We start from the raw sequence: 27,414 nt of genomic DNA, 5'->3' as shown, positions 1-27,414 counted from the left end.
TCTACCCGGGTAGTAATTGAACATTGGACTGAACATTACACAGAACATAAACGCAATTGAACCCGGAACTCTGACCTTCGAAAAAGAGAAGGATGGACAATTTTCTTTGAACTTTTTTATTTTTTTATTTTGACAAATTAAAGAGCTCTATTTTTCTGTATTTTATTTTATTTTTTTTATTTTCATTCATTGCAATTCAATAATTGTGACAATAAATTGTTCACTATTACCAGCTCTTACGAACCTAGAGAATGTAGTGTTATTATTGTTATTAGCCAGAAAGACTACAGGCGCTACACACTCATTAACACCGCCATTTAAACTTTTAAAAGGCTACTTTTATTGTTTGCACCTCGTTTTAGTGTTTGCGTCTTGTCGCTTTTGCACAAAGAAATAAAACACCAAGTTCTGAAAAATAGTGGATGTTTAAAGCCGGAAAGTAAACAAATAGGCTATCGAGGCTAGACGATATACGTCACAAGAGTCTCGGTCGGTCGGTCAGGCTTTACAAAAAACCATAGCGCCCTCTACCGGTGTGGCGTTGAATTGCATTTTGACACGTAAACCCAACGCAGAACCATCACGGTCTCCAAGCAACTGCGTGGCCGTTGCGTTGCCGTTGCGTGGTCACTACGCGGAGGCGTAATCAGGCCTTAAAGCCCAAGTACGAGACAGGCTCGGGGAAACACGGAAAACTCCTGCCAAAACAGGCACAGAAGGCTCCGGTACTGTTGGCAATAAACATGCAGCCAAAGCCACACGGCGGGTTGAAATGGGATGGCTCCATTTTGATAACGGCACTTATCACCAGATCAAAACCAAAAATGGAGGAGGAACACGGCACCTGTCTGTCCAGAAATCAGTAACTGTGGGTGAACTGCTGGAGACCGGCAAGGGCTTGTTTTTCACAAATGGATATTCATCCAAAGGACCAGTGGAAGACTTTGAGTTTGATATTCGTGATTACAGTCACAATGCAGTATCCCCTGAAGTCACAGTGAGTCAGCTGTACGAGCAGACTTAGCTACGAATGCTGCGCATCTACACAACCTCCAAGGCTAAAGACGTAATACTTCTCTCTGATGCATCATCGGACTTCGAGCCCACAGATGAGAGGCTAATGAAGGTAATTTATCTTCTGCCACATTACTGTTATCAAAACATACTGTAGATACTGAATTTATATTGATATTAAGACTGACATGTATTTCAGATTTTAAAATAAAAAAATAACAGATGGGACAGGGCTCAGAATTGATCCATAAGATCTGTATAAACCCCTAAACAGTGTGTAACAGCTGACCCCTATGAAGACAGAACATTAATTATCATCAAATCCTGGCCATCCATCCATCCACTACCGCTTATCCTGTATTCAGGGTCGCGGGGGGGCTGGAGCCGATCCCAGCTGTCATTGGGCGAAGGCAGGGTACACCCTGGACAGGTCGCCAGTCTATCACAGGGCTGACGTGTAGAGACAGACAACCATTCACGCTCACATTCACACCTATGGGCAATTTAGAGTCACCAATTAACCTATCCCCATCCTGCATGTTTTTGGACTGTGGGAGGAAGCCGGAGAACCCGGAGAGAACCCACGCTTACACGGGGAGAACATGCAAACTCCACACAGAAGGAACCCGGGACGACCCGGGAATCGAACCCAGGACCCTCTTGCTGTGAGGCGAGAGTGCTACCCACTACACCACCGTGCAGTCAAATCCTGGCCGATCATGTTAATAAAGCAACCTCAGCACCGTGCGAACACACACACACACATCAGCCTCTTAGTGTAGAGATGCACGTAAAGTTAGAGCTGCCTTGTGATGCTGCAGCTGGCTGTTGGCAACAAACGGAATATAAGTAGCCTACTGATGTTTCTTGTGAAATCCATATGTTAGTGCTGTTACATGGATTATACGATATGGAAAGTACTCAAGGTTCACGATGCACATGTGATAAATAGTTAATGAATTTAAGGTTAAAATTGACGTTTGATGTGATTAAATAGCAGGCGCAATTCATTCTTTCTGGATCTGGCCAAAATAATCTTAGTCTTACAGCCATGTTGTTTATCTGTCTTTCTCCTCATGAAATTGAACAGCTAGAATGAATCACTTCCTTTATGGTTGGTGTGATTAGCATTGTATATCGCACCTGTCTCATCTGCAATGAGTAGATGATATAGACTGTAAAAAGGTATGAATTTGGCACATTTTTTTTCCAAAGATTAGTACGTTTAATAAGGTCCACCTTAGCTTTCTTACCTGTGGTCTTATTCAATATGACTGTACATTCACTGCCGGCCTCAGTGATTTTTGAGGATAAATCTATTGTCTTAACTCAATGTCAAATCTATTAAGAACATGAAGCCTGCAAAAAAGGGGGGGTCAAGAGATGCAAATACAGTTTTCTAAACATACACTCAACAAAAATATAAACGCAACGCTTTTGTTTTTGCTCCCATTTTTCATGAGATGGACTTAAAGATCTAAAATTCATTCCAGATACACAATATTACCATTTCTCTCAAACATTGTTCACAAATCTGTCTAAATGTGTGATAGTGAGCACTTCTGCTTTGCTGAGATAATCCATCCCACCTCACAGGTGTGCCACATCAAGATGCTGATCTGACATCATGATTAGTGCACAGGTGTACCTTATACTGCCCACAATAAAAGGCCACTCTGAAATGTGCAGTTTTGTCTGCCACAAGCATTGAGGGAGCGTGCAATTGGCATGCTGACAGCAGGAATGTCAACCAGATCTGTTGCTCGTGCATTGAATGTTCATTTCTCCACCATAAGCCGTCTCCAAAGGCGTTTCAGAGAATATGGCAGTACATCCAACCGGCCTCACAACCGCAGACCACGTGTAACCACACCAGCCCAGGACCTCCACATCCAGCAGGTTCACCTCCAAGATCGTCTGAGACCAGCCACTCAGACAGCTGCTGAAACAATTGGTTTACATAACCAAACAATTTCTGCACAAACTGTCAGAAACCGTATCTCAACTGCATGCTCGTCGTCCTCATCGGGGTCTTGACCTGACTCCAGCTCGTCGCCGTAACAGACTTGAGTGGGCAAATGCTCACATTCGATTGCGTCTGGCACGTTGGAGAGGTGTTCTCTTCACGGATGAATCTCGGTTTACATTGTTCAGGGCAGATGGCAGACAGCGTGTGTGGCGTTGTGTGGGTGAGCGCTTTGCTGATGTCAATGTTGTGGATCGAGTGGCCCATGGTGGTGGTGGGGTTATGGTATGGGCAGGCATCTGTTATGGACGAAGAACTCAGGTGCATTTTATTGATGGCATTTTGAATGCACAGAGATACCGTGATGAGATCCTGAGGCCCATTGTTGTGCCATACATCCATGAACATCACCTCATGTTTCAGCAAGATAATGCACGGCCCCATGTTGCAAGGATCTGTACACAATTCTTGGAAGCTGAAAACGTCCCAGTTCTTGCATGGCCAGCATACTCACCGGACATGTCACCCATTGAGCATGTTTGGGATGTGCTTGACCGGCGTATACGACAGCGTGTACCAGTTCCCACTAATATCCAGCAACTTCGCACAGCCATTGAAGAGGAGTGGACCAACATTCCACAGGCCACAATTGACAATCTGATAAACTCTATGCGAAGAAGATGTGTTGCACTGCATGAGGCAAATGGTGGTCACACCAGATACTGACTGGTTCTGAGTCCCCAGACCCCCAATAAAGCAAAAAAATGCACATTTCAGGGTGGCCTTTTATTGTGGACAGTCTAAGGCACACCTGTGCACTAATCATGATGTCAGATCAGCATCTTGATGTGGCACACCTGTGAGGTGGGATGGATTATCTCAGCAAAGCAGAAGTGCTCACTATCACACATTTAGACAGATTTGTGAACAATGTTTGAGAGAAATGGTAATATTGTGTATCTGGAATGAATTTTAGATCTTTAAGTCCATCTCATGAAAAATGGGAGCAAAAACAAAAGTGTTGCGTTTATATTTTTGTTGAGTGTATTTGCTCCACTTCTCTCTCCACTTATGTGCATGTTCAAACACAATAAGTTCAGAAAGACTTGTTTTGAACAGTTGAACAATCATGGCTGTATAAGCCTATAATTTGCCTATCTGCTGATTTCTTTATAGACTAGGACAATGCAGAGACGATCCTTGAGGAACAAAACCAGGAGAGGTCATCACTGGAGGACTGGAACTGATCATCGAGTGGATCATACAGAGAGCTCCAGTGATTTAGATCCAGCACCCAGTGGCTCAATGCAGGAAAACCATGAAAAAGTAAGCCCCAGTATTGCATTTTTATGGACCCAGTCTGTGATATACAGTATGGAACTTGTGTTGTATGGAGATTAATTTGTGCCAAAATGTTCAAACAATGCTTTGAAACAAAAATTGATCAATCAATCAATACAAAATTATAACAAGAAAAGTAATGTCAAAGATAAAATTCGAAACTCGTGAAGTCTATGAGGACACAGAGATCGGGTTTAAGAGACCTTAATTTTGTTGCAAATAACAAATCCATCTCAAATTTAAACTGCAGCTAAGATGATGGAAGTGGGCAAAAGGTTTTGAGTTCAATGCCACATTAACTCAATATGCATAAACCAAAAAATCTGCTCAGGTGCAAGGTGTTTTAATCACATGAATGTGATAGTACACATGACGGCTTTGATCAGATGGTGCAAAAACAAAGATAAGGTAATAAGTATGTTTTTTGTTTTTTTTATTTAATTATAAACAGAGAGGAGAACCAATCAGCGAATCAGGACCAGCAACTCCTGAGATGAGTGACTCAGAGGTCCTGTATCCACCATCTTCCGATGATGTTGGCAATCATACTCGGCAGTCAACAAGCAGGCATGGATCTGAAGACGACGGTTTAATGCCTGTGTCAAATCAAGATGCAGACCAGTTGTTAAGTGACAAGTCGGATTACCCTCTTGCCCTTGCCATCCAAGCATCTCTTCAGGACTTTGAAGTTGACTTTGGACCTGTTTGTGATGATGATGATGATGATGATGATAATCAAGACTCCACCCTTCCCTGGAATCCACATGACTTCAACAGTATGCAGGTATAGTGTTATAAGTTATTTTCTAACAGTGCTGCAAAAAATATAACTGCCATCATTGATTAATTTCAAGAGTTTTCACTATTCATTACTTTTTCATCCAAACATTCCAAAACCAAAAGATAAATAGAAAAGCATCAAATCTAGAACCACAGCATAATTAATTTTTGCATGCTAATATTGATTGTCAAAGTTGTTGATTAATTTTCTGTTCACCAGTTGAATAATCTATTAATAATCACACCCAATTCCCTTTTTAAAAAATCTTTCAGCACTCTACACTGAATGACGGACCATCAAGCAGTCTTCCAGCATCACCAGACCCATTTGAAAAAGAACTCCTCCTTGTGAAATTAAGACGAGTAAACATAGTTGATGATGTCCTTAATATCTTCATGGACCCAAAAGTACTGAATGCTAATCTTAAAATGGAGTTTACAAATGAGAAAGCTGTGGACAGTGATGGTGTGTCAAGAGAGGTATACTCCGCGTTCTGGGAACATTTCTTGGAACAGTGTGAGGGGGAAGATGAACGAGTACCCAGACTACGACCAGATTATTCTGAGAAGGCATGGCAAGCTCTTGGAAGAGTGTGGTTGAAAGGATACCTGGACCAAAAAATCATACCAATCAGACTGTCACCAGCTTTTGTTCTTGCCTGTTGTCAAGGACTTAGTTCAGTGGATGAAGAACTCTTGATGATGTCATTTGCCAGATTTCTATCAGGGAATGAGCTAGCATCACTTGAAAAAGCACTACAGGGCAACATTGATGAAACTGTTGAGGAGGACTTACTCGACATCTTCTCAAGAATGGGCTCACACTGCCTGCCCTCTAAAGACAACGTACTGGCTGCCATTTTAACAATGGCACACAAAGCTCTTCTTCAAGAGCTGAAGTTCATAATTGACTGTTTCCACTCCAGTATTCACAATGCTGTGCCAACACTCATAACCAGAGAAAACATAATGGAGCTTTACGAATCTAAGCGGCCAACTAACAAGAAAGTGGCACAGATGATAAAGCCATCAACTGAAATCCCAAATCCACAAGAGCAGACAGCTCTTAACCACCTGCTACGGTATGTGAGAAGCATCGACCAAAGAAAACTGGAGATCTTCTTACGCTTCTGCACAAGGTCCACTGTGCTGTGCACAGGCACAATTGAAGTAACTTTTAATAGATTGTGTGGTTTAAGTTGCAGGCCTGTAGCACACACATGTGGAGCAGTTCTTGAGTTACCATGCACCTACAGCTCATACCAAGAGTTTCATCAGGAGTTTGACAATGTCCTGTCTGGCGATTGCTTTACAATGGATATTGTATAGTGAATGTAAGGGATCTTACACATGTTCCTTTTCTACTGACATTGTTATAGCATTTGTCTGAAATAAACTGTTTCTACAGATTTACATTTATTTATATTTAAAACACTTTATTTGTTCATTCATGTATTGCAACTTAGAAAGAATTGTACTACAAGGAATGGAGATGAGATCAGATGCATTATCTGATGACATTGCTTTATTACACTTAATATGATAAGTCAGAAAGGTCTGCTCTCATAGGTGAACATCCCTTTTTTTCAGGCCTGTATCATTTTCACATTTTCATGTGCATGTTTTTTGCAATTGTTATTCAGAAGGAAGTTCAGCATTCAACAAAATAGTAATACCTGTTCGAGGCAAATACATTTCAAATGGCTACCCATGGCTGTTTTTGTTGCAGCCTCATATGTTAAACATACTGATAGTAACTGTCAGGAGCACAATATTGTTGAATAAAAATGAAATTCCACTTTCATGTCCTGCCTTGGTGTTTTTCTTTGTTGTGATTTTGTTTGTTTCCTGTTCATGACTGATGGCAAAGTACAACATCTATGACAATACTCCTATATGCTGTGCAACAAATTGAAGTCTATTTCTAGCACAAATTACTGATAAGAGCTAATACTCTGTCATTTGAAAAATGTACAGTTCTGTGCTTCATTGAATCAGTCTGGGATTACCTGAAGAGACAAAAGCAACTGAGACAGCCTAAATCCACACACGATCTGCTGAAAGTTATCTGCCAAGTACCTTGAAATACTGTGTTCACAATATTGCTGCAAATGTTCTTAATGTCTGTGTGTGTGTCTAGTGTAGTCAGTGAGCACATAGTGACAGATCAATCCTTTTTCCAGGAGAAATAATCCAAAGTTCCAAATATAGCTTCTACAGAGTTCCTGGAAAAACTTTACAACTGAGAATGTTTGGTGAATAACGCATGGTTGACTGCAGAAGAATTGTCTGATCATGTGTTCAGTTTAGATGGATACAAATGTAGTACCATCTCAAATTAGAGAGCAGATCTTATCTCATTCCTCAAATGTAGGTACAAATCCAATGCTTGATGAGCATCAGCTGGAAGATGCAGCTCTGACTCCACCATCAGAATGTTGCAGATGCTGTAGATGTCTGTGTCACATGGCACTGCTGGTCAAAATGTGCAGTTACTCTGACACAACTGTACATCAGCTCTGTCCACTGGGGAAATGCAGTCATCACTTGTGTAGAGTTCTGGGAACATGTACATGATTTGAGGTCGACCACTGGGTACCCTGTCATTCTTCGATGGTCTGATGACATGTGAATCCCACACATGGATGGTCTCATCTAATTCGTCCTGGAAAAATTATATATTAGAAAGTAAGAAAACAAGTTAATTGATATGCAATTTGTTATTCTCATGTGGTGTGGGCCTTAGATAAGATATGACATGATTTGAAATAAATCATGTTAAATGTTGAATTTTCTGATGAAGTTAGGAGAAATGATAGGAAATAAACAAAATATCGAAGAGCAGAGAGATGGATGAGCAGCCTTCCATGGTACTTCTTTTGTGTTTTGCATGATTGCATCATGTTAAATTGAGAAGACGGCTGAAGGAAATGAAAAGCTATCAGAAAGAATAAGAAGGCCTTTTGGATTAATTGAAGAAAGAGCAATAATTTGAGTATTCTTTGGAAGTTTATCTTCAAGTAAAATTGCAGTTCAGAGTAAGCAAAAATAACTCATGATGCAGAAGCCGTGGCGCGTCTGCGCTTATCCAGAGCAGGAAAAACGTCACATTTAACAAGGAGAATGTTGAGTTTCTGCTATACGATATTTTGTTTATTTACATACATTTCTGGTAAAATCATTTTTTTTAAAAAGCATTAGGCCTATTGTTGTGCTCGTAAACACAAACAATGAAATTATGTGACGGTCTGGCAGACCGGTGAACGGCGCCTATAGCTCCGTGCACAAAAAACCCAGTTAGAGCTATTTTCGCTTTTTATTATGAATTATTATTGTAGGACACCGCATGGATGACAGTGATTAAGACAGGTGGACAGCTGCAAATTGGAGAATGTAACAAAAACAATCATGGGCCACAATTTAAGATGAAAGTAGGTTTTACATAATAATATAATACATGTGTAGCTTACCTGAATGATAGCCATGAAGCAGAACTGAATTAGATTTCTGTCCAAATATGCACCATCGAACATGTAGAATTCCATTGATTCCCTTCTGAGGAAGCCCCACCAACTCTCTATTCGCTGATTTGCTGTGCTTGCCCCTTCGATGTAGCTGTCAATGCTGGAGCCGTCTTGAATGTTGCGACGGAGAAAACGCTGAAAGTCTCTGACTTTAACATTCTCTGTGCCCCGGTCGCCTCTGACAATCCTTGGAGAACCACCATATCTCTGGACTGCCTCCATGTAGTAGCCTCCGATGATTTTTGGATCACTGCTGGTAGTAAATGCATTCATCCAGATAATTTTCCGGGAAAACCCATCAATGCAGCCATTGATACAGATACCAAATGGCTTGAGTTTGTCATAAGAGTCCAAGTGCCAGATATAATTGTGCCCCTTTGCAAAATAGCTTCGGCGATGGAGCCGTCTCCTTCCTCTGAGTTCAACACCCCTCGGGTCAAGTTCTTTTAGAATTAAGCGAACCTCTTCTTTCTTTACGTGAAGTCCACTCTCCTTGCATTTTGTGTACATCCACCTATATCCACAGAGTTGGCCAGATGTTTGTAACTGTTCGTTAAAGAATTTAACTACGCGATCCAACGCGGCGTATCCCTTGCGCCGAAACAGATTACAAGACTTTAAAATTTGTTTTAAATGTCTTTCAGACACAACATAGCGGTGACGACTTGCAAGCAAAGCAGAAATGTCCTTATAATGAAGTCCCAAGTTAAAATATAGACGAACTAACTCCTGTACGGTCATTTTCACACATAAAACACAAACCAAATGCAGTGGATGGTCTCCCAGACATCATGCGGGCATGCGATACTTTCTAAAGTATCTGGTGCTCACGAGAAAGTATCTTGTGAGCACGAGAAAAGTATCTGGTGCGCACGAGAAAAGTATCTGGTGCGCACGAGAAAAGTATCTGGTGCGCACGAGAAAGTATCTTGTGCGCACGAGAAACGTTTCAGTTTTTTTTTTTCCCCCCATGTCCCTTTAGGGGCTCCGTAGTAACATACAGTATTATGTCCTTAATTTCTTTTTTTTTTTCTTTTTTTAAACACTATCCATGTAAAAACCACAATCAACAAATAAATGGCAAGTGTACATTTCCATAAACAGTCCCTTTTCAGTTTTAGAAGTGGGAGGGTGTTGCTCATGGCACGAGCCGCTGTGGTCTCCGAACAACCCGTCCCGAACGAGTGGTGGGAGGACCACCAGAATATGTCCCAACAGGCACTGTGGAAGCAGTTGCAGGCTGTTGGCCCTGTTTTGGCTGGACTCGTGAGACCCGTCCTGAAGGTCTCCGCAGCAGGAGAACAGAAGGGCAGGCAGGAGCAGAAGCCTGTCCAGGGTCAAGTGGTACAGAGTACATGGGGAGTGAACCAGACAATGATGTGTACCTGGGGAGAGTGTTCATATGCTGCTGAGGTACAAGTCGGTTCACTGGCAGCGAAGATGTTTCTAGACCGATAAGGCTTCAATCGATCATAGTGAACAACTTTTGATCCAGCCTGAGAATGTCTTAAATCCAGGAGTTTGTATATGACTCCCTTGTCATCTGATGAGATGACTTTGTAAGGTCCAGTCCAGTTAGGGTCAAGTTTCTTTCTCTGTGTAGTGGGATCATCCATCCATACCAGATCTCCACATTGATAAGGTTTGAACTTCACATGTTTGTTGAAGTAGTACTCCCGCTTGAGTCTCTGCTCCTCACGATGACAGTGAACAGCCTGAAAAACTGTGTCAAGCCGTTTCACCAATTCTGAGCCATAGTTCTGTGGAGTCTGTGGTAGTACTGGCGTAGAGAGTGTCACACTAGCAGGAACACGGGGCTCTCTTCCATGAACTAGAAAATAAGGTGAGTATCCAGTACTAGAATGTGAAGTAGAGTTGAAGGAGAGAACCACGGCTGGTAAATAGTGGTCCCATTCACCGCCATTATCATGAATAAGTTTAGCCAACTCTCCCTTTAAAGTCCTGTTAAATCTCTTAACCATCCCATTTCCATGGGGGTGGTATGGTGAGGTTCTTTTCTTGTTGATGTTCAGTCTCTGACATATTGTTTGAATGATTTCAGATTCATATTGTCGTCCCTGATCTGAAAACAGTTCTTCCGGGACACCATGTTCAGGAATGTATCTTTCACAAAGTAATTGTGCTACTGTAGTTGCTTTCTGATCTGACATAGGAAAAGCATTAACATACTTCGTAAAATGATCTTGCACTACAAGAACATACTTATGTCCCTGGGAAGTGAGTGGGAGCTCAGTAATATCTGTACATACAAACTGGAACGGTCTTACTGCTTGTATGGATTGCAGGGGAGCTCTGTGTCGGGGGACAGGTTTTCTGTATGCTTCACATGTATGACACCTATCACAAAATTCCTCTATATCCAACCTCATGCTCGGCCAATAGCACATAGTTAGAGCTTTTTAGAATGTGCGATCAGCACTGTAATGACCAGAGCAGGGTGTGCCATGGAGAATGTTCATTGTCTCTGTAATAAGTGTTGTGGGAATGAGCACTTGATACACAACTGGCTGTCCTGGTGCAATGTGAGCTTTACGACAGAGCATGTCATGACACAGTATGAGTTTAGGGAATTGCCACCAGAGTTTTCTTTGGATTTTTCCTTTTACCTGTCTAAGGTAAGGACGTTTGTGTTGCTGTACCCATTTGTACACTTCTGAGAGAATGGGGTCAGACAGTTGATTAGCTACAATGTCATTACCTTGACCAGAAAGTGTGTGTTGTAACAATTCCATATCCACATTGGTTGTCTGAACAACAGCAGAATCTCCTTCCACACAGCAAACCTGATCCGTGGTGCTGATCATAGAAGAAGGCTGCACTGGCAGATTGTGCAACTGTAGGGTAGGAGGAGGAGTGTCCAGTTTGACAGGAGAGGAGTGGTGTTCCTGGGAAATAGTCGCTGTGTCCTTTGAGACCACTGGGTCCTGTGAGAGGGGAATCCGTGACATAGCGTCAGCATTAGTGTGTTTTGCTGATCTAACTCCAAAACCCAACGACCTCGTCGTCCTGTGGGTTCATGTGTGACATCCAGTTTCCGTAGAGTGAGGAGTGGACGGTGATCAGTGATGATCGTAAATGGATTACAGCTCAAGTATTGTCTGAAGTGTCTAACAGACCAGCAACGGCCCAGAGTTCTTTGTCATATGTGGATCATTTTTTCTCTGTGCGGGTCAAAACATGACTTGCATATGATATAACCCGTTCATTCCCATTTTGAACCTGTGAGAGCACTGCGCTAACTGCAGAGTTAGATGCATCTTTACTGAGAATGAATGGCTGCTGAAAGTTGGGAAATGCCATTATTGGAGGGGATGTGAGTGCATCTTTTAATGTCTGAAAAGCTGTTGAGCACTCGTCGGTCCAGTCAAATGGAACATGCTTTTGAGTGAGTCTGTGAAGAGGATGAGCAATGAATGCATACTTGTGTACAAAACGTCTGTAATATGAGCACAATCCCAGAAATGCTCGTACGTCTGTGGGTGATCTTGGTACAGGCCACTCACCTACACGGTGGCTGTTTACTGGGTCCAGTGTAAGTCCGTCACGTGACACAACATGTCCCATATACTTGACTGCAGATTTGCAAAAGTCACATTTCTTTGGATTTAGTTTCAAACCTGCTTGTCTGAATCGTGTGAGAATGTCTGTCAGGTTTTGAAGATGATCGTCAAAGTCCCGCCCCATACAGATGACGTCATCAAGATAAATGACACATGTTGTCCAGTGGAGACCTCTCAAAACAAGCTCCATCAGTCTCTGAAAAGTTGGTGGCGAGTTTTTCAGACCCATGGGCATTACTTTGAATTGGTAGAGACCGTCACCTGTTGTAAATGCTGTTTTGGGCCTGTCTCTGTGATGCATTTCAACTTGCCAGTATCCACTTGACATGTCCATGGTAGAGAAGAACTGAGAGCCGGACAGTGCATCTAGACTATCATCGACCCTCGGGAGAGGATGTGCATCTGTGATGGTGACTGAGTTTAGTTTTCGGAAATCAACACAAAATCTGTATGTGCCATCTTTCTTTTTCACCATGACCACTGGGCTGGCCCAGGGGCTTGTACTGTCTTCAATCAGATCCTGAGCTTTAAGCTCTTCCACCTGGCGGCGGATCTCTGTTTTCATTGAAGGAGAGGTACGATAGGCTCTTTGTGAGATGGGGTTGTCACAAGCAGTTGTGATTTTGTGTGTGACTTGGTTCGCCCTTCCAAAGTCAAACGATTGTTGACTGAACACATCTGAGAATGAGTTTAAAGTGGCTTTCAATTTCTCATGTTGTGCACTTGTGAGATCAGGGTGTGAAATATCAGGCAGTACAGTTGGCTTGGACAGTGCACGTATCTGAATGTTGACATTACAGACAGAGCTTTCCATTACTGTGTATGTCTTTGCTGTCGTCAGATGTGGCATGAAAAGTGCCTATTTGAGTGCCACTATGTAACATGACTTCTTCACTGGAGGGATTAGCCACTTTCACATAGAGCGAACCTTGTTCAGCTTTTGTTACAGTCCATGCAAAACCAACCATTGACTGATTAGTGTAGTGTAATTCAAATACACCTGCATAGTCATGAGGCGTCAGTCCCTTAAGTGGTACATCTAGCTTAGCTGAGATGACCATCTCTGACATGGCTGGGAGTGTAACTGTAGAAGATATTGTAACATCAGTTAATTTAGGGACGTATTGGTGTGGGCTAACCAGTGGCACTACTTTGTCATCTACTATGAGGGCCATGTTTCTGGTGTTTACAATAATGCCATTAGCAACCAGAAAATCCCAACCCAAAATCAGTGGTTTAGTACAGTTTCTGACAACTTGAAGGGCATGTGTCATCGGCTTGTGAGCAATACTTAAATTGACTGTCATTGAGCCAACAGAGTCCAGAGGGTCACCTGTGACACCAGTGAGAGGAACAAACTGTTTTTCAATGGGCTTTTTGTAGAGAGCATTTGTAGACCTCCTAAAATCCTCACTGATAACTGAAATGTCTGCTCCAGTGTCAACAAAAGCATGTACAACATAACTTCCATAACATATCACAACTGACACATATGTTTTTGACACATCCACCACACATAAACTGTCTCTATGGGCCTGGGTAAAGTTAGTAGCTGGCAATTGGCCCCCATTGTCAACTACTGGTAGTTTACCTTGTTAGAGCTGGTGTGAGAGGGAGAATGAAACCGTACATGTCCAGGACTTTGAGAGCGGTTAGAGGGATGTCTATCCTCATGGCGGTCTGGAGAGCGGCCACGCTGTGTGTAGTCTCTGGGTGAAGGGCTGTAGCCACGTGCATGGCGCTCAGATGATCCAGAACGATTGTGTGAATCCCATCTGTCATACCAGTCTCTTTCATGCCTTGAAGGTCTGTAGCTATCACGAGCTGAGTGTCGGTCACAGGAAGAATCTCTATAGTTGTTTCTGTCTGAGGAATAGTATCGGCTGCGGCCCCGTCCACCGTCAGGAGTAGGGCTTCGTTGATGAGGTCTGTAGTCTGATGAGCCACGCCGTGTGTCTTGTCGCTGGCGTTGCACCTTGTAACTGTTCAACCCTTTCTGACAGTGTCTCCAGTGTTCTCTGCATTTTCCGAAGATCATCTGAGGTGGCAGAGTGGACACCGAGAGCACTGGAAGAGACAGGAAGGTGAGAGGGTGCCAAGGGAGGGACAGGAGGTGATACCGCAGGTGCCTGAGAAAAATGTTGCAGAGTGTTTGGAGATGAAAAAACCCTGCTAGCATGATGAGCAGTCTCAATCTGTATTGCAAACTGAAGAGCGGCTTCCAGTGTCTTTACTCCATGTTCATGACAACGCAGCTGAAGATATGGCTCAATACCAGCAATGAAACGTCTGAATTTTTCTCCATCTTTAGCATTTTGTCCATATGTAGGAAAAGCTTCCTCCACCAGTCGGCAAATGTCAGCAGCAAACACTGGAAGGGCCTCACCAGGCAGGCGAGTGCGTGCATTGATGTAACTTTGAAAGGTAGCCAGATAAGCGGTCTGTCCAAAAACAGCTTTAAATTTTTTCTTAGCTGCAGTTTAGTCAGATTTTGTGGCATCAGATAAGCTATCCCAGTAACTAAAAGCAGCACCGCCCAGGCGCCTGGGCAGCAGCTTAGCCAAACTGTCTTCCTCATAAGCGGGAATAGCCTCTACCGACACTTCAAAACGTCGGCACCATTTTGAAAAGTCCTCTTTTCCATCTCCCATGAAAACATGAGGAAAATCTCCTTTACAATACTGGGGCATAGCCTGAGTGATGTTAGAGCCAGAAGGAAAGGGCAATTCATTCCAAAAGTTATCACTGGCCATAGTTACTCATATCACATATGGGTCATTCCGTGACAACTCAGCCACCCATGTACATGACACCTCTCAGATTTTGCTGAAAAGCGGTAAAAATATGCCTTATGTTAACAAACAAAGGAATCTGAAGTTTCAGGTCAATATCTCAAACGGTTTGCCCGTGGCATCCATTTGAATTTCAAGTGCCACACCCCTTTTTGACACATTGGAATTTCGCATTTCATTTGTTGGCATTTTTGGAGGCCCATAACTTCTGTTCTAATAGTGATAGAATTGCTCTGTTAGTTCATTGTAATGTGTACTTCAAAATTCCACAGGCAGAATCAACATTCCTTACTGTTTGGGTGAGAGGTGGGTCACAAGTCCAATTGGACGGCCAAAATTATTTTTCACTTTTTGGGTGCTCCTAGCACCACGATGAATGATCATATTTATTCTAAACAGGATTATTTGTTATATTTGGGACCTTTGCTCTTGCCAAAATGAATTTGAAGGGTATGGTACCACTGGTGGGGGTTTTATGGGGGTTTTATGAAGCTCCTTGATATGAATTTCATTCGTCAAAATTCACCATTTTGGACTTTTTTTCCAGAAGTCTGGAATGTAGATCAGTGAGAATTTAGTGATGATAAAGCATGAAAATAGTGGAAATAACTTAGTATTATGCTCAGTGATGGCAAACAATTAAATATTTAGACTGCTGGCCATTCATTTCCTGAAAATCACAAATTAACCCCTTATCCCCGATGAAAGAGACCCGCCTGTGACAAGCGACTTGCAGCACGAGCAAGTCTGCAGGCCACTGATGCAAACCATATTCTGACACCAATGGAGATGTTTCAATGGGCAAAAGAAAACATTAAGAACATTACATTCTTCTTTGTTAGTGCAGAAAATATAAAAAAAACATGAGGAAACGTACAAATTGTAGAGACGTTACGCCTCGGCCAAAACCATCAGTGGAACACGATCGCATCATTGCTTTATACCAATTTCCAAAGATAAGATAAGGATGAAAAGAATATCACAGGATACAATATTCTATATTATATATATGAACATGGTGACGTTTTTGTGAAATTCATCTATGGATAACTATTATCCAAGAAATTGTGGAAGCAGTAACATAATTTTGTCATGGTCCTTTTGGTCACGTTTGTATTGGCGAGCCCATAGATGAATTTTACAAAAACATCACCATGTTTATCTGAACCTTCAACAATGTTTCCAATGAACCAGTCATCATCATAGATACAGGCAATGTTTTTTCCTGCCTGGAAAATGTAGTTTTGTGGCTGATCTGACTGCGAGTGTTCTGCCTCCGGGTGTTCTGTATCCAAGTGTTCTGAATCTGATTGTTGTCCTGCATCGACATCTGTGAATATTGTATCCTGTGATATTCTTTTCATCCGTATCTTATTTTTGGAAATTGGTATAAAGCAATGATGCGATCGTGTTCCACTGAACGTTTTGGCCAAGGCGTAACGTCTCTCCAATTTGTACGTTTCCTCGTGTTTTTTAATATTTTCTGCATTAACAAAGAAGAATGTAATGTTCTTAATGTTTTCTTTTGCCTATTGAAACATCTCCATTGGTGTCAGAATATGGTTTGCATTATTAGCCTGCAGACTTGCTCATGCTGCAAGTCGGTTGTCACAGGCGGGTCTCTTTCATCGGGGATAAGGTGTTCATTTGTGATTTTCAGGAAATGAATGGCCAGCAGTCTAAATATTTAATTGTTTGCCATCACTGAGCATAATACTGAGTTATTTCCACTATTTTCATGCTTTATCATCACTAAATTCTCCCTGATCCACATTCCAGACTTCTGGAAAAAAAAAGTCCAAAATGGTGCATTTTGACGAATAAAATTCATATCAAGGAGCTTCATAGTCAAAGGTTTTATTTCATTAAAAGAAAGAACAAATATGTATCTTTATCTGGGATAAATCCCATTAGGATCATCAAGTGCCCACGTGGTCATTTGGGGGTCCAAATATGGGGTTCCAAAAGAGTCACCTCTGCCCGGGAGGGTTTTTGGACCCCCATAAAACCCCCACCAGTGGTACCATACCCTTCAAATTCATTTTGGCAAGAGCAAAGGTCCCAAATATAACAAATAATCCTGCTTAGAATGAACTAACAGAGCAATTCTCAGCCTTCTATCACTATTAGAACAGAAGTTATGGGTCTTCAAAAATGTCAACAAATGAAATGCGAAATTCCAATGTGTCAAAAAGGGGTGTGGCACTTGAAATTCAAATGGACGCCACGGGCAAACCGTTTGAGATATTGACCTGAAACATCAGATTCCCGCGTTTGGTAACATAAGGCATATTTTCACCGCTTTTCAGCAAAATCTGAGAGGTGTCATGTACATGATACCCCGATTTTGGCTGTTTTCACATGGAATGACCCATATGAAACTGCATGGGAAAGTAAGATTCTTGAAAAGTAGCGTTACATACAGAGTTCTGGATTTAGATGTGGTTCCACAACTTAACTGTCTTAGCTTAGTGAGCTAGGCATGTCCGTGTTGAGGTCGTAGTATCCAGAGTAGAATGTGAAAAAAAATCTTTCCAGGCACCGTCCCACGTAGACAAGTTCACAAGCATAATTCCGGCATGAAAATCCACGGAGAGCGGGAAAAATAATATGTCCACTTCGCCAGTCGCTGTTACTCACAAGTGCTGTCCGTTGTTGGTATCTTGGTGATTAAATAGATAGAGTCCGTTTTTTGTATTCCGTGGCGTCGTAAAAAAAAAAACGTGGCACAGTAGAACAGTTAGCTTGATAATCCCCGGCAAAACTCAAAAATATGCAAAAAAACTTGCAAACCACAATCCCGCTGCCACCAGTGTAATGCTGGTTTTCTCTTAGCATTAACTGTTTACTCGTAGTTATTACACAAAAGTACTTTCGGGACGTGGATAGAGTAAGAGCACGGAGACAGCGTCGACTGTGGAACTTGGGTTACTTTAATGACCTCGTCAACGTAGGACAACTCAGTACTCAAACAAACGTGCTACATCATACACTATGAAGCTACAATTAATTAAACTATGTAACTTATTTCAGTAACCCTAAAAAGGTAATCTGTTAACTAAATATGCACAAAATAAATCTCATCTTACAATAGCATCACGCAGTTGCTGCAGATTTGTCGGCTGCATATCCATGATGCGAATCTCCCGTTCCACCACATCCCAAAGGTGCTCTATTGGATTGAGATCTGGTGACTGTGGAGGCCATTTGAGTACAGTGAACTCATTGTCATGTTCAAGAAACCAGTCTGAGATGATTCGCGCTTTATGACATGGCGCTTTATCCTGCTGGAAGTAGCCATCAGAAGATGGGTACACTGGTCATAAAGGGATGCACATGGTCAGCAACAATACTCAGGTAGGCTGTGGCATTGACACGATGCTCAATTGGTACTAATGGGCCCAAAGTGTGCCAAGAAAATATCCCCCACACCATTACACCACCACCACCAGCCTGAACCGTTGATACAAGGCAGGATGGATCCATGCTTTCATGTTGTTGACGCCAAATTGACCATGTCTACATGTCTAAATGCATTGAGTTGCTGCCATGTGATTGGCTGATTAGAAATTTGCGTTAACGAGCAGTTGGACAGGTATACCTAATAAAGTGGCCGGTGAGTGTATGTTCCACCCTATCTATGGCTTAAAGGGGCCATATTATGAAAAATAGGTTTTCTCTGGTCTCTACACCTATAAACTGGTCCTCCCTGAGCCTGCCAACTCCCAGGATGAGGAAAACAAGCAATTCCTGCATGGTCTCTGCAGCCCACCCTCTGGTAAAACGGTGCTCCTACAGGCTGTTCAGATTCAGCTCCTTTCGTTACGTAACTTAAGGAGTCATTTGCATAAGCCCGAACGCACTGAGGAGAGCATGGACAGACCGACAGCAGGACTGACAGCTCGGGCCGACAGCAGCACAGACCGGCACGGACCGACAGCACGCACGGACCCACAGCGCGCACGGACCCACAGCGCTCACGGACCCACAGCGCGCACGGACCCACAGGCGCACGGACCCACAGCACACACGGACCCACATCGCGCACGGACCCACAGCACACACGGACCCACAGCAAGCATGGAGAGTGTGGACCAACACACTCAAGTGAGTAAGAGTAGTTAATCCTTTTGTAGCCCTGTATCCTCCCTTTTGGAGCGTTTTCTGTTTATTAAAGTTCATAGATTAGTCCTCGCTAGAGTAGACAATTAGTTAGCCTTTTATTTTGTATCCTCCCCTTCGGAGCGCTTTTCCGTTTTTGTGTTTGTTGCGTCCGCTGCCTACCCTTTCCCTTCTCCCCTTCCCCTTTTCCCTTCCCCGTCTCTCCCTTTTTCCTGAAGTCAGGGATCAAGCATTTCATAGCCGAATTACGTTGTCACTCTGTTTATTGGAATCTTGCAAAGTCTGCGAATAAAAGCTTGGTTCTACTGTCCTCACTCTGCGCCTGAGTCCTCCTTCAAGTCCAGTCCTGACATGTACTTAAGTAAATTTATTCCGTTACTGTCCACCACTGGTCATGCTCCCGTTTTCTTTTCTTCGCCTCATCGGACATTATACTCCTCCTTTTCTTTGCAGGCTCTGCCATGACGCCAATTTAAAAACGACATAGCTGCAAGGTATCTTCCACGCACCTGCCGGGTGTTCTCCCACTGATCGCTACGCAGAGCCTCCACCTACTGGCTTTTGTAACGCTTGCCGTAAAGCAGGTCAAATTCGTAGTCTCATCAGAACTACAAAACCGCTACCCGACGAGGCAAAGTTACTGAGGCGGTTACAGCCAATAGAGGGCTGCAGAGCGAACATTATTTTAAGGCACTAAGTACTCTTTAGTGTTGTGTTGGGACCTCACCATTAGGACTACACAAAGCGGCCTACAAAAGCCCTCACATGCGGTCAGGACAAAGGAACAAAGGAGATAAAAAAACTACAACTGACATTTTGGCTTCACCTCGCACCTAGGTGCGAAGTGCAACGTCACACAACTGGTGCCCTATTGGTTGACAACCACAGGTACCCCAGGGGGTCCCTGGGAGCAGCCGTGAGCTATATAAACCGGCGCCATCTTAAGAACAGCTCTTCCAACGCTCTTCCATCGCAACACCACGTTGCAACAGGAGGCGACTCCTCCACCGCAGCACACCGCTGCAACAGGAGGAGGTGAGCTCTTCCATCGCAACACCACGTTGCAACAGGAGGTGGACTCGTCCACCGCAGCACACCGCTGCAACAGGAGACCAACTTATAACGTCTGCAGCGTTTCCTTTGTCCTAGGCCACAGTCTTCTCCCCGATCTCGCTGGACGAGCGACAGACTGTTTTAACCCGTTTTCCTGATTCTGAGAGATCGCCACAGCCGCGCGATTCTCCGTGTTCGCCTGCAGAAGAAGAACAAACCCGGTTCCTGCATTCCAGCTACCAGCTCCTGTCTGAAGTCAGCTGACCAAATCGCCAAGCCGCGATTATATTCTTGCCCGAGGAAGGAAGAAACACGAACTGTTTTCTTTATTCGAGTTTGATCAACGAGAGAGAAAGCGCCTCGCTCTCGTCTGGACTCAGCCGACTCATCACGGCCCCGCTGCCGCCGGGACTCAAGAACTACCACCGCCCGCCATTGCCGGGACGGACTCGCAACCGACGCAACGACACCAGTAAGAGGCTATCAGTCTTGGCAGAGACATAAGTTTGATAGTGTAGGATATGCTTGTAATTCTTGTTAACATGTTTTAAGTTTTGATCACGGATCGCCGAGTCCATTGCTTTCTCTGTTGTTGTATTTGAATGCTGATTGTGCACCCGCACCGCTGGGTTTAATCTCAGTAACAATACGTGTCCAACCTCGGACACATTCACGAGCTCAGTAAGTGATTTACCATCAGTTAAAAGACCGGGGTCCCGCCGAACGAACTACAGTTCATTCACGGGCTCCCGTGTGATGGTAATAGCTTACTGATCCTTTGTGTATTACGCGCGCATTCTCTCTCTCTTTGTTCTGGCTAACACACATGTGCACACACATACACTGCCCCACACATATCTACGCCAGCTGTTTCCATATCCGGATGCTAAGGACATAGCTCCATCTGGTGGCTGTACCCGGCCATCTCTCGCTCTCTCTCTCTCGCGATTCTATCGGACGTCAGTGGCTCCGCCCCTGAACGCTGTGAGGAATAGCTCCATCTGGTGGTCGTGCCCGGCCATCTCTCTCTCTCTCTCTCTCTCTCTCTCCACACACACACACACACACTCCACGTGTGTCTCTTCCTTTGTTAAGCTTAGCTTTGTGTGTTAGCTAGTTAGGTAATAAGGCTTTGTTAATTGCAGTGTTATTGATTGTGATCATTATTACTGATTTTAATTAATTCTTATTATATTATAACTAGCGGTCTCTTGTGCTTGCTGTGTATATGTCACTGGATAACAGCAGGTTGTGAAGGCTAGTGCTTTAATTTCACGCCTTTTTAATTGTTCGATTGTTTTATACTTCTATGCCAATGATCACGATGATTGGCATGTGGGTATAAGAACCTTTATATTGAGACTGAATACAGTTTATGGTTATCTTTTCCCTGATCCCAGGGTGGTGCCCCGTTTATTCATGATTATATCATGATAATATATTAAATATAATTATTAATATCGATAATCATATTGACATCAATAATTAGCTTTTGATAACCAAATCTGCTCCTGCTACTACCCCAACAGTTGCTTTAAAAACCACAAACAACATGAAATAATAAAAAAAATTCAAACGGAACCAGAAAATAATTTTGATCTCGCCATAGGAATACATGCATCAGAAATTCATATTGTTGGTCCCATGTACCGGAAATAGAAAGGCGGGACTTCGCCTCTCCATTAACTTTCATGAACTGAACACACACTGTATAAAAAACCCTAAAGCATCCCCTCCTTTATGGTCTATTTGACTCTAAAAGAACCGTGATTTACTAACTGAGCATCATGCTGTATTGAAGAAGCATTTTCTCATGGACCTCTATACAACAGGACTTGTTTTTGTAACCAGAGGATTCGCCCCCTGATGGCCAGGAGAGAGAATGCAAGTTTAAAGCACTTCAGCTTGGCTTCACTTTTTCACGCTGGTGTCGAAACTTTTCTATGAAGTGTTATAAATAAATGTATATTTTCTGTCAATTTTAGTCTTTGTGATGAGCTGTTCAGATGCAGTGTTGGGGAGTGTTGGTATCCTACAGCATGCTTTTAGTATTAAAGAGTTGTAACAAGTGTGAAATGTTGCTTAAAATACCGTAATTTAAACTGTAATCTACCTGCTGTGAGGCAGTGATGCCGACCACAGTGATGCCGACCACATTACATTACATGATTACAAAAGTGTTACTTTTTGTTTCCAGTTCTCTATCTCTCAATATGCTAGTTCCCCCTTTCTCTCTCTCTCTCACGTTTTCGCGTTTATTTCCCAGAATTGAAGGCGATGCCTGGTGACCACAGGCAGACAGTGTTTGACCCATGTTTTAGGGTTTGGTCAGAACACTTTTCATTCCCTGCTGGATGCACATTCATGTTACAATATTCTGACCGGTGGCAAATGAACAGTTATGGTCTCAGCTATAAATATTTCAATTTACACAAATGTTTTATCAAATTAGGTGATGAGTGATTAAAGTCATTGTGCATTTGTGTCAACCGCTTGTTACGGCAAAATGCTATGATTACAAAAAATTAAGCAACTAATAAATATTTTTAACATTTTGGGCATTAAATAAAATATCCTTCTTTTGGAACGACATTTTTTAAAGCCATTTGTGTTTTAAGTTAATTAACAAGAATACTATTGTTATTAGTCATTAAAAATGTTGTTAATAATACCCCTTGTATTGTCCAAGTTACATGCCACAGAAGCGTAGCATCCCCCAGCCTCTGGTTCATCAACAGGCGAGCACTGTTAGCTCCGTCACCACTGTGCCACTGTTTGCACTGGTCGCACTGTTAGCTGCAAGCCGCTGGCTCAGCCGACGCCATTTTGAGAGTGGTGGGAAGGCCACAGCAACACTTCCTCCCTCCCAACTCGTGAAATACCAAATACATAGGAAATTGGGAGAAGAGTCCCATGTCGCATTATACCGCCTCACCACTTCGTGCTTATTAAAAAAAAGACAGAGAAACAAGAACAAGATCAAAGACACACTACATGTAACATGATATTGTTGTCTTTCAGCAATCCTTCCAAAACCCAGCATCTCCATGAATCCTGCCGCTGGAGTTATCTGGGGTCAGAATGTCCACATCACTTGCTCTCTCTCAACTTGGACTCGACAGCTTTTAGGCGCAACGTTCATTTTGACAAAGACTTCAGCTGCATTCAGAAAGACCAAAGAGTCAGGAACCAACTCTGCCATCTTCAGTATGCCTACAGTCAACTTGGCCAACGAAGGATCGTACCAGTGTCAGTATGAGACAACAGTTTCAAGCAGAAAATGAAAAATCAGCTCCCCGTGACCCTGTCAGACTCTCTGTTACTGGTAAGGTTTCATTCATTGTGACTGAATGTGATGCGTCTTTAAATGCATTCACTTTGAGAGTTAGATGAGAAGGTTGATCTACGTTTGGCAAGAAACAAAAATAAATGTAATTTCCCAAAATGGAGAATTATTCCTTTCACATAAAAGAAATCTAGCAAATACAAAAACTAGGAACACTTCAGCTCAAAGTCAATTTATCGCTCTATCATTGTCACATTTTTGTCAGTGAGCCTCGCAAAACCAAGCATCTCCATGTGTCCTGCCAACGAGATGACCTGGGGTCAGAACGCTAGCATCACCTGTTCAATCTCAACTCAGCATCTAAGTGGAACATTCGTTCTGCAAAAGACTAGGAGCCTGGAGAGTGAGCAGAAGATGGGTGATCAATAATAAATCCAGAAGTTAATTTAGTCTTCTGGTCCCTGTCCCCCCAATTTATCATCATAGTCCTCTGCTATGTCTTCCTCACGTTCAGGTGAGTCTCTCTCTTCTTCGTGCTTATTTAAACCACAATGCCATTCAGATGATTGTTAGCAGCTGTAGCCATGTGCTCAGTACTTGTCGGGGAGGTACTGCTCTTCAATTACTTCCCCCAACATGAATCTCTCTGGGCCCTGCCACGCCCCTTGCTGCACTCCCACACCACTAGTGGAGGGCAGGCCTTGGGACGGGACACATACTTACCTTTCACAATAAAAGCCCTAGACATACAGTATACCCAGAATCTCTGCTTACCAGGCGAATTTGAATTCACTCACCAAATTGAATTATGAGGCTACTCAACTGATTAGCAGTTAATATGTTTTTATTACTTAACATTATTTTGTTATTCATTATGGATTGCCCACCAGCTTACCCCGAATGGCCTTTTCTTAGTCGGGTACCTCCCCTCTGAACAACACACACAGGAAGAAACGTGTCTTCTCTGACAAGCGGCTAGCGTGTAGAAAGGACAGATTATTGATGCCATTGGGAAAACATGTTCAACATTTTCAGGACTAACCGTGTTCAATCTTTTTCTCTCCGAGAACCGTTGTTGCCGTTGGTCTCTTCAGTAGCCAGGGGTCTGCTGCTGCTCCTGCTGGTCTTAGTGGGGATCTGCCTGGTCTGCAAGAGAAGAAGAGGAACCACCCAGCCTGAAGCCCTCGTCCAAATACAAAGTCTGTATTCTACTCACATTTACTGACAACATTCCCCGGATATGATGTCACAGTTGTATAACACTTTTATTAAAAAAAATATGATACTATATATTTATTTTAATATTCTACATATTATGTTCCTCTGTGTGGCCAAATTCGGTGGGTACTAAAATGTTCATGTTTTACCTTAAAGCCCTGTTCACTGAGGACTAGTAGTACAGAGGGATCGCTAGTAAGTTGTAAAAAATTGGGGCGGTCTTCTATGCAAATCTTCCATATACATATTTTGACATGTAAAAATTCACCACAAATGACCTACCATTTTATGTCGAACATAGAAAATAAGTATAAGTCCAGTGCGATTCGCCATCGCAGTGATTTGGGGCTTTGCACTTACCTGCAACGTCTGTTTTATTTTCTCTGCGCCTTTTTTTGAAGAGCCATGACATCATTAGGGGGTAATATCAGTGAATTTGAGTAAAATAAAGTCTTTGCGTTAGTACGTGAAAATGCAAATCATGTAAATCACACGAGGTCCTTTGCGAATGGAGCTAAAGTGCTGCTGGTCGTATTGTTTCACTTTACATTCTCAGCCCATATTTGTGTTTGAATGCTTGTAAAGAATTAATTCGGATACATTTAGGCCGCGTTTACACTATGAGATGCAGTGGCCCAAACCCGTTTTTCTTTGCTAAAATGCAACTCAGATCTGTGTTTTTTATGGTAGTGTGAACAGCAAAAATGGAAACACATGGAAATCGATGGTTTTAAAATCAGATTTGCGTCACTTTCATATGTGGTCCTAAATCGGACACAGGTTGGAAGTTTTGCAATGCGACCCGAGTCTGAACAGTCACATTGGAATTAATGCGACTTTTACTGTCACTCTAGATTCCATACAAACATGGAAGACAGGAGTGACGGAGCCAGTGGAGGGACAGGGCGTTAGACCTCAGAAACACTTCAGTACATGCAAAACTTGAGGGGTCGTATTGTAACAGGTGTTCGAAAGCGTTTGGAAAGAAACGGCTCCTCCTCCATGTCCTCATTAGCATCTGCTCATGAATTCGGTGGCCGCCACAGAACATTAACTCATCCATGAAACTGTAAATGTTAACATCATATAGGCCTTTTGTTATTATTAATTTGCATATGAGGGTCAGTTCAGGACCCTGACCAGTTCACACTGGGATCTGATATTGGCCACGCATTTGCTAAATAGCTTGAACAACCGAAACAAAAGAAAATCATATCCGAACGGTAAATCGTAATTCAGCGTGTAGGCTCGTATAGTGTGATCATAGCTTGTGTGTTTGTGCTTGTGTTGCAGTGACGGTCAAAGCCAACAATGTGAACAAGAAACTCCAAGGAGAAGAAGAGCAGAGCAACGATTATGAGGACCAAGAGGGTGTTGAAGGTGGTGATGGAGACGTCTATGCAAAAGTAATCGAGAAGTTTGATGACGTGGACATTTATGGAGATGAAGATATTTACCAAAATGTTTGAGGCGTGCGGTGGTCCACTCTGCGTGCCTCAGGAGAATCTAGAGAGAGAGTCTAGTCGTTCAATTCTCATTATTTGGAATTGTGTTGAGTTTTTTAACTTGAGGCCCACTTCTTATTGGTAAAACATTTCCGAGGCGAGGACCACCTTCCCAAATAAACGGAGAAGAAAAGCACATCTACAACATCACCATTTTGTTTAAAAAAACATTTGGTGTCCCCTTACCGAGCAACGTTAGCTAGCTAACACGCTCTCCCTGATGATGTTGTGATTGACGTAGCGATATTCAAACATAACTGCTCATTATAATGCTTTGTTTGCTTTACTTTTTTGTAATTTCTTTTTTAATTCTTTTAACAAATACAAATAAATAGCTAATGTTGGGGATGTAGCAGGAGCAGATTTGGTTATCAACAGTTAATTATTAATGTCAATATGATTATCGATATTAATAATTATATTTAATATATTATCATAATATAATCATGAATAAACGGGGCACCACCCTGAGATTTATACTCACATGCCAATCATCGTGATCATTGGCATAGAAGTATAAGAAACAATCTAACAATTAAAAAGGGCGTGAAATTACTGTTGTAGGCACTAGCCTTCACAACCTGCTGTTATCCAGTGACATATACACAACAAGCACAAGAGACCGCTAGTTATAATATAATAAGATTTATTAAAATCAGTAATAATGATCACAATCAATAACACTGCAATTAACAAAGCCTTATTGCCTAACTACCTAACACACGTGGAGTGTGTGTGTGTGTGCGTGTGTGTGCATGTGCGTGTGCGTGTGTGTAGAGAGAGCGAGAGAGAGAGAGAGATATGGCCGGGCGCGACCACCAGATGGAGCTATTCCTCACAGCGTTCAGGGGCGGAGCCACTGACGTCAGATGGAGTAGCGAGAGAGGGGGAGAGATGGCCGAGTGCAGCCACCGGATGTAGCTATGTCCTTAGCGTCCGCCGGGAACAGCTGGCGTAGGACACGTGTGGGGCGGCCTATATGTGTGTGTGTGTGTTAGCGGGACACAAACAAAGAGAGAGAGAGAATGCGCGCACAATATTCTAAGGCTCAGGGGGCGTGTTACTATCACACGGGCGCTCGTGAATGAACTGGCGTTTATTCAGCGAGACTGGTCTTTTAACTGATAGTAGACGCTTACTGACTGACTTACTGAATATGGCAGAGGTTAGTCAAAAACACTGTTACAGAAATCAACCCAGCGGCGTGGGTACACAATCAGCATTCAAATACA

At 42.8% G+C, this 27,414-nt stretch overlaps 1 protein-coding gene across 1 annotated transcript; it reads left to right on the top strand.

The window, feature by feature from the left end:
• Nucleotides 1-1,009: 1,009 nt before the first annotated feature.
• Nucleotides 1,010-26,146, top strand: LOC311031486 (uncharacterized protein; the record flags this gene model as incomplete). Its single annotated transcript, XM_084037791.1, has 5 exons — nt 1,010-1,126; nt 4,157-4,306; nt 4,773-5,105; nt 5,375-6,260; nt 25,971-26,146. The coding sequence occupies exons 1-5, from the start codon at nt 1,031-1,033 to the stop codon at nt 26,144-26,146; spliced, it is 1,641 nt and encodes a 546-aa protein (XP_083893917.1). The 5' UTR covers nt 1,010-1,030.
• Nucleotides 26,147-27,414: the final 1,268 nt, after the last annotated feature.

Source organism: Eutrigla gurnardus (assembly GCF_963514095.1).
Source record: "Eutrigla gurnardus genome assembly, chromosome: 20".
Taxonomy (NCBI): domain Eukaryota; kingdom Metazoa; phylum Chordata; class Actinopteri; order Perciformes; family Triglidae; genus Eutrigla; species Eutrigla gurnardus.
Note: the sequence above shows the minus strand (reverse complement) of the source record. Positions and strands in the feature narration are given on the sequence as shown.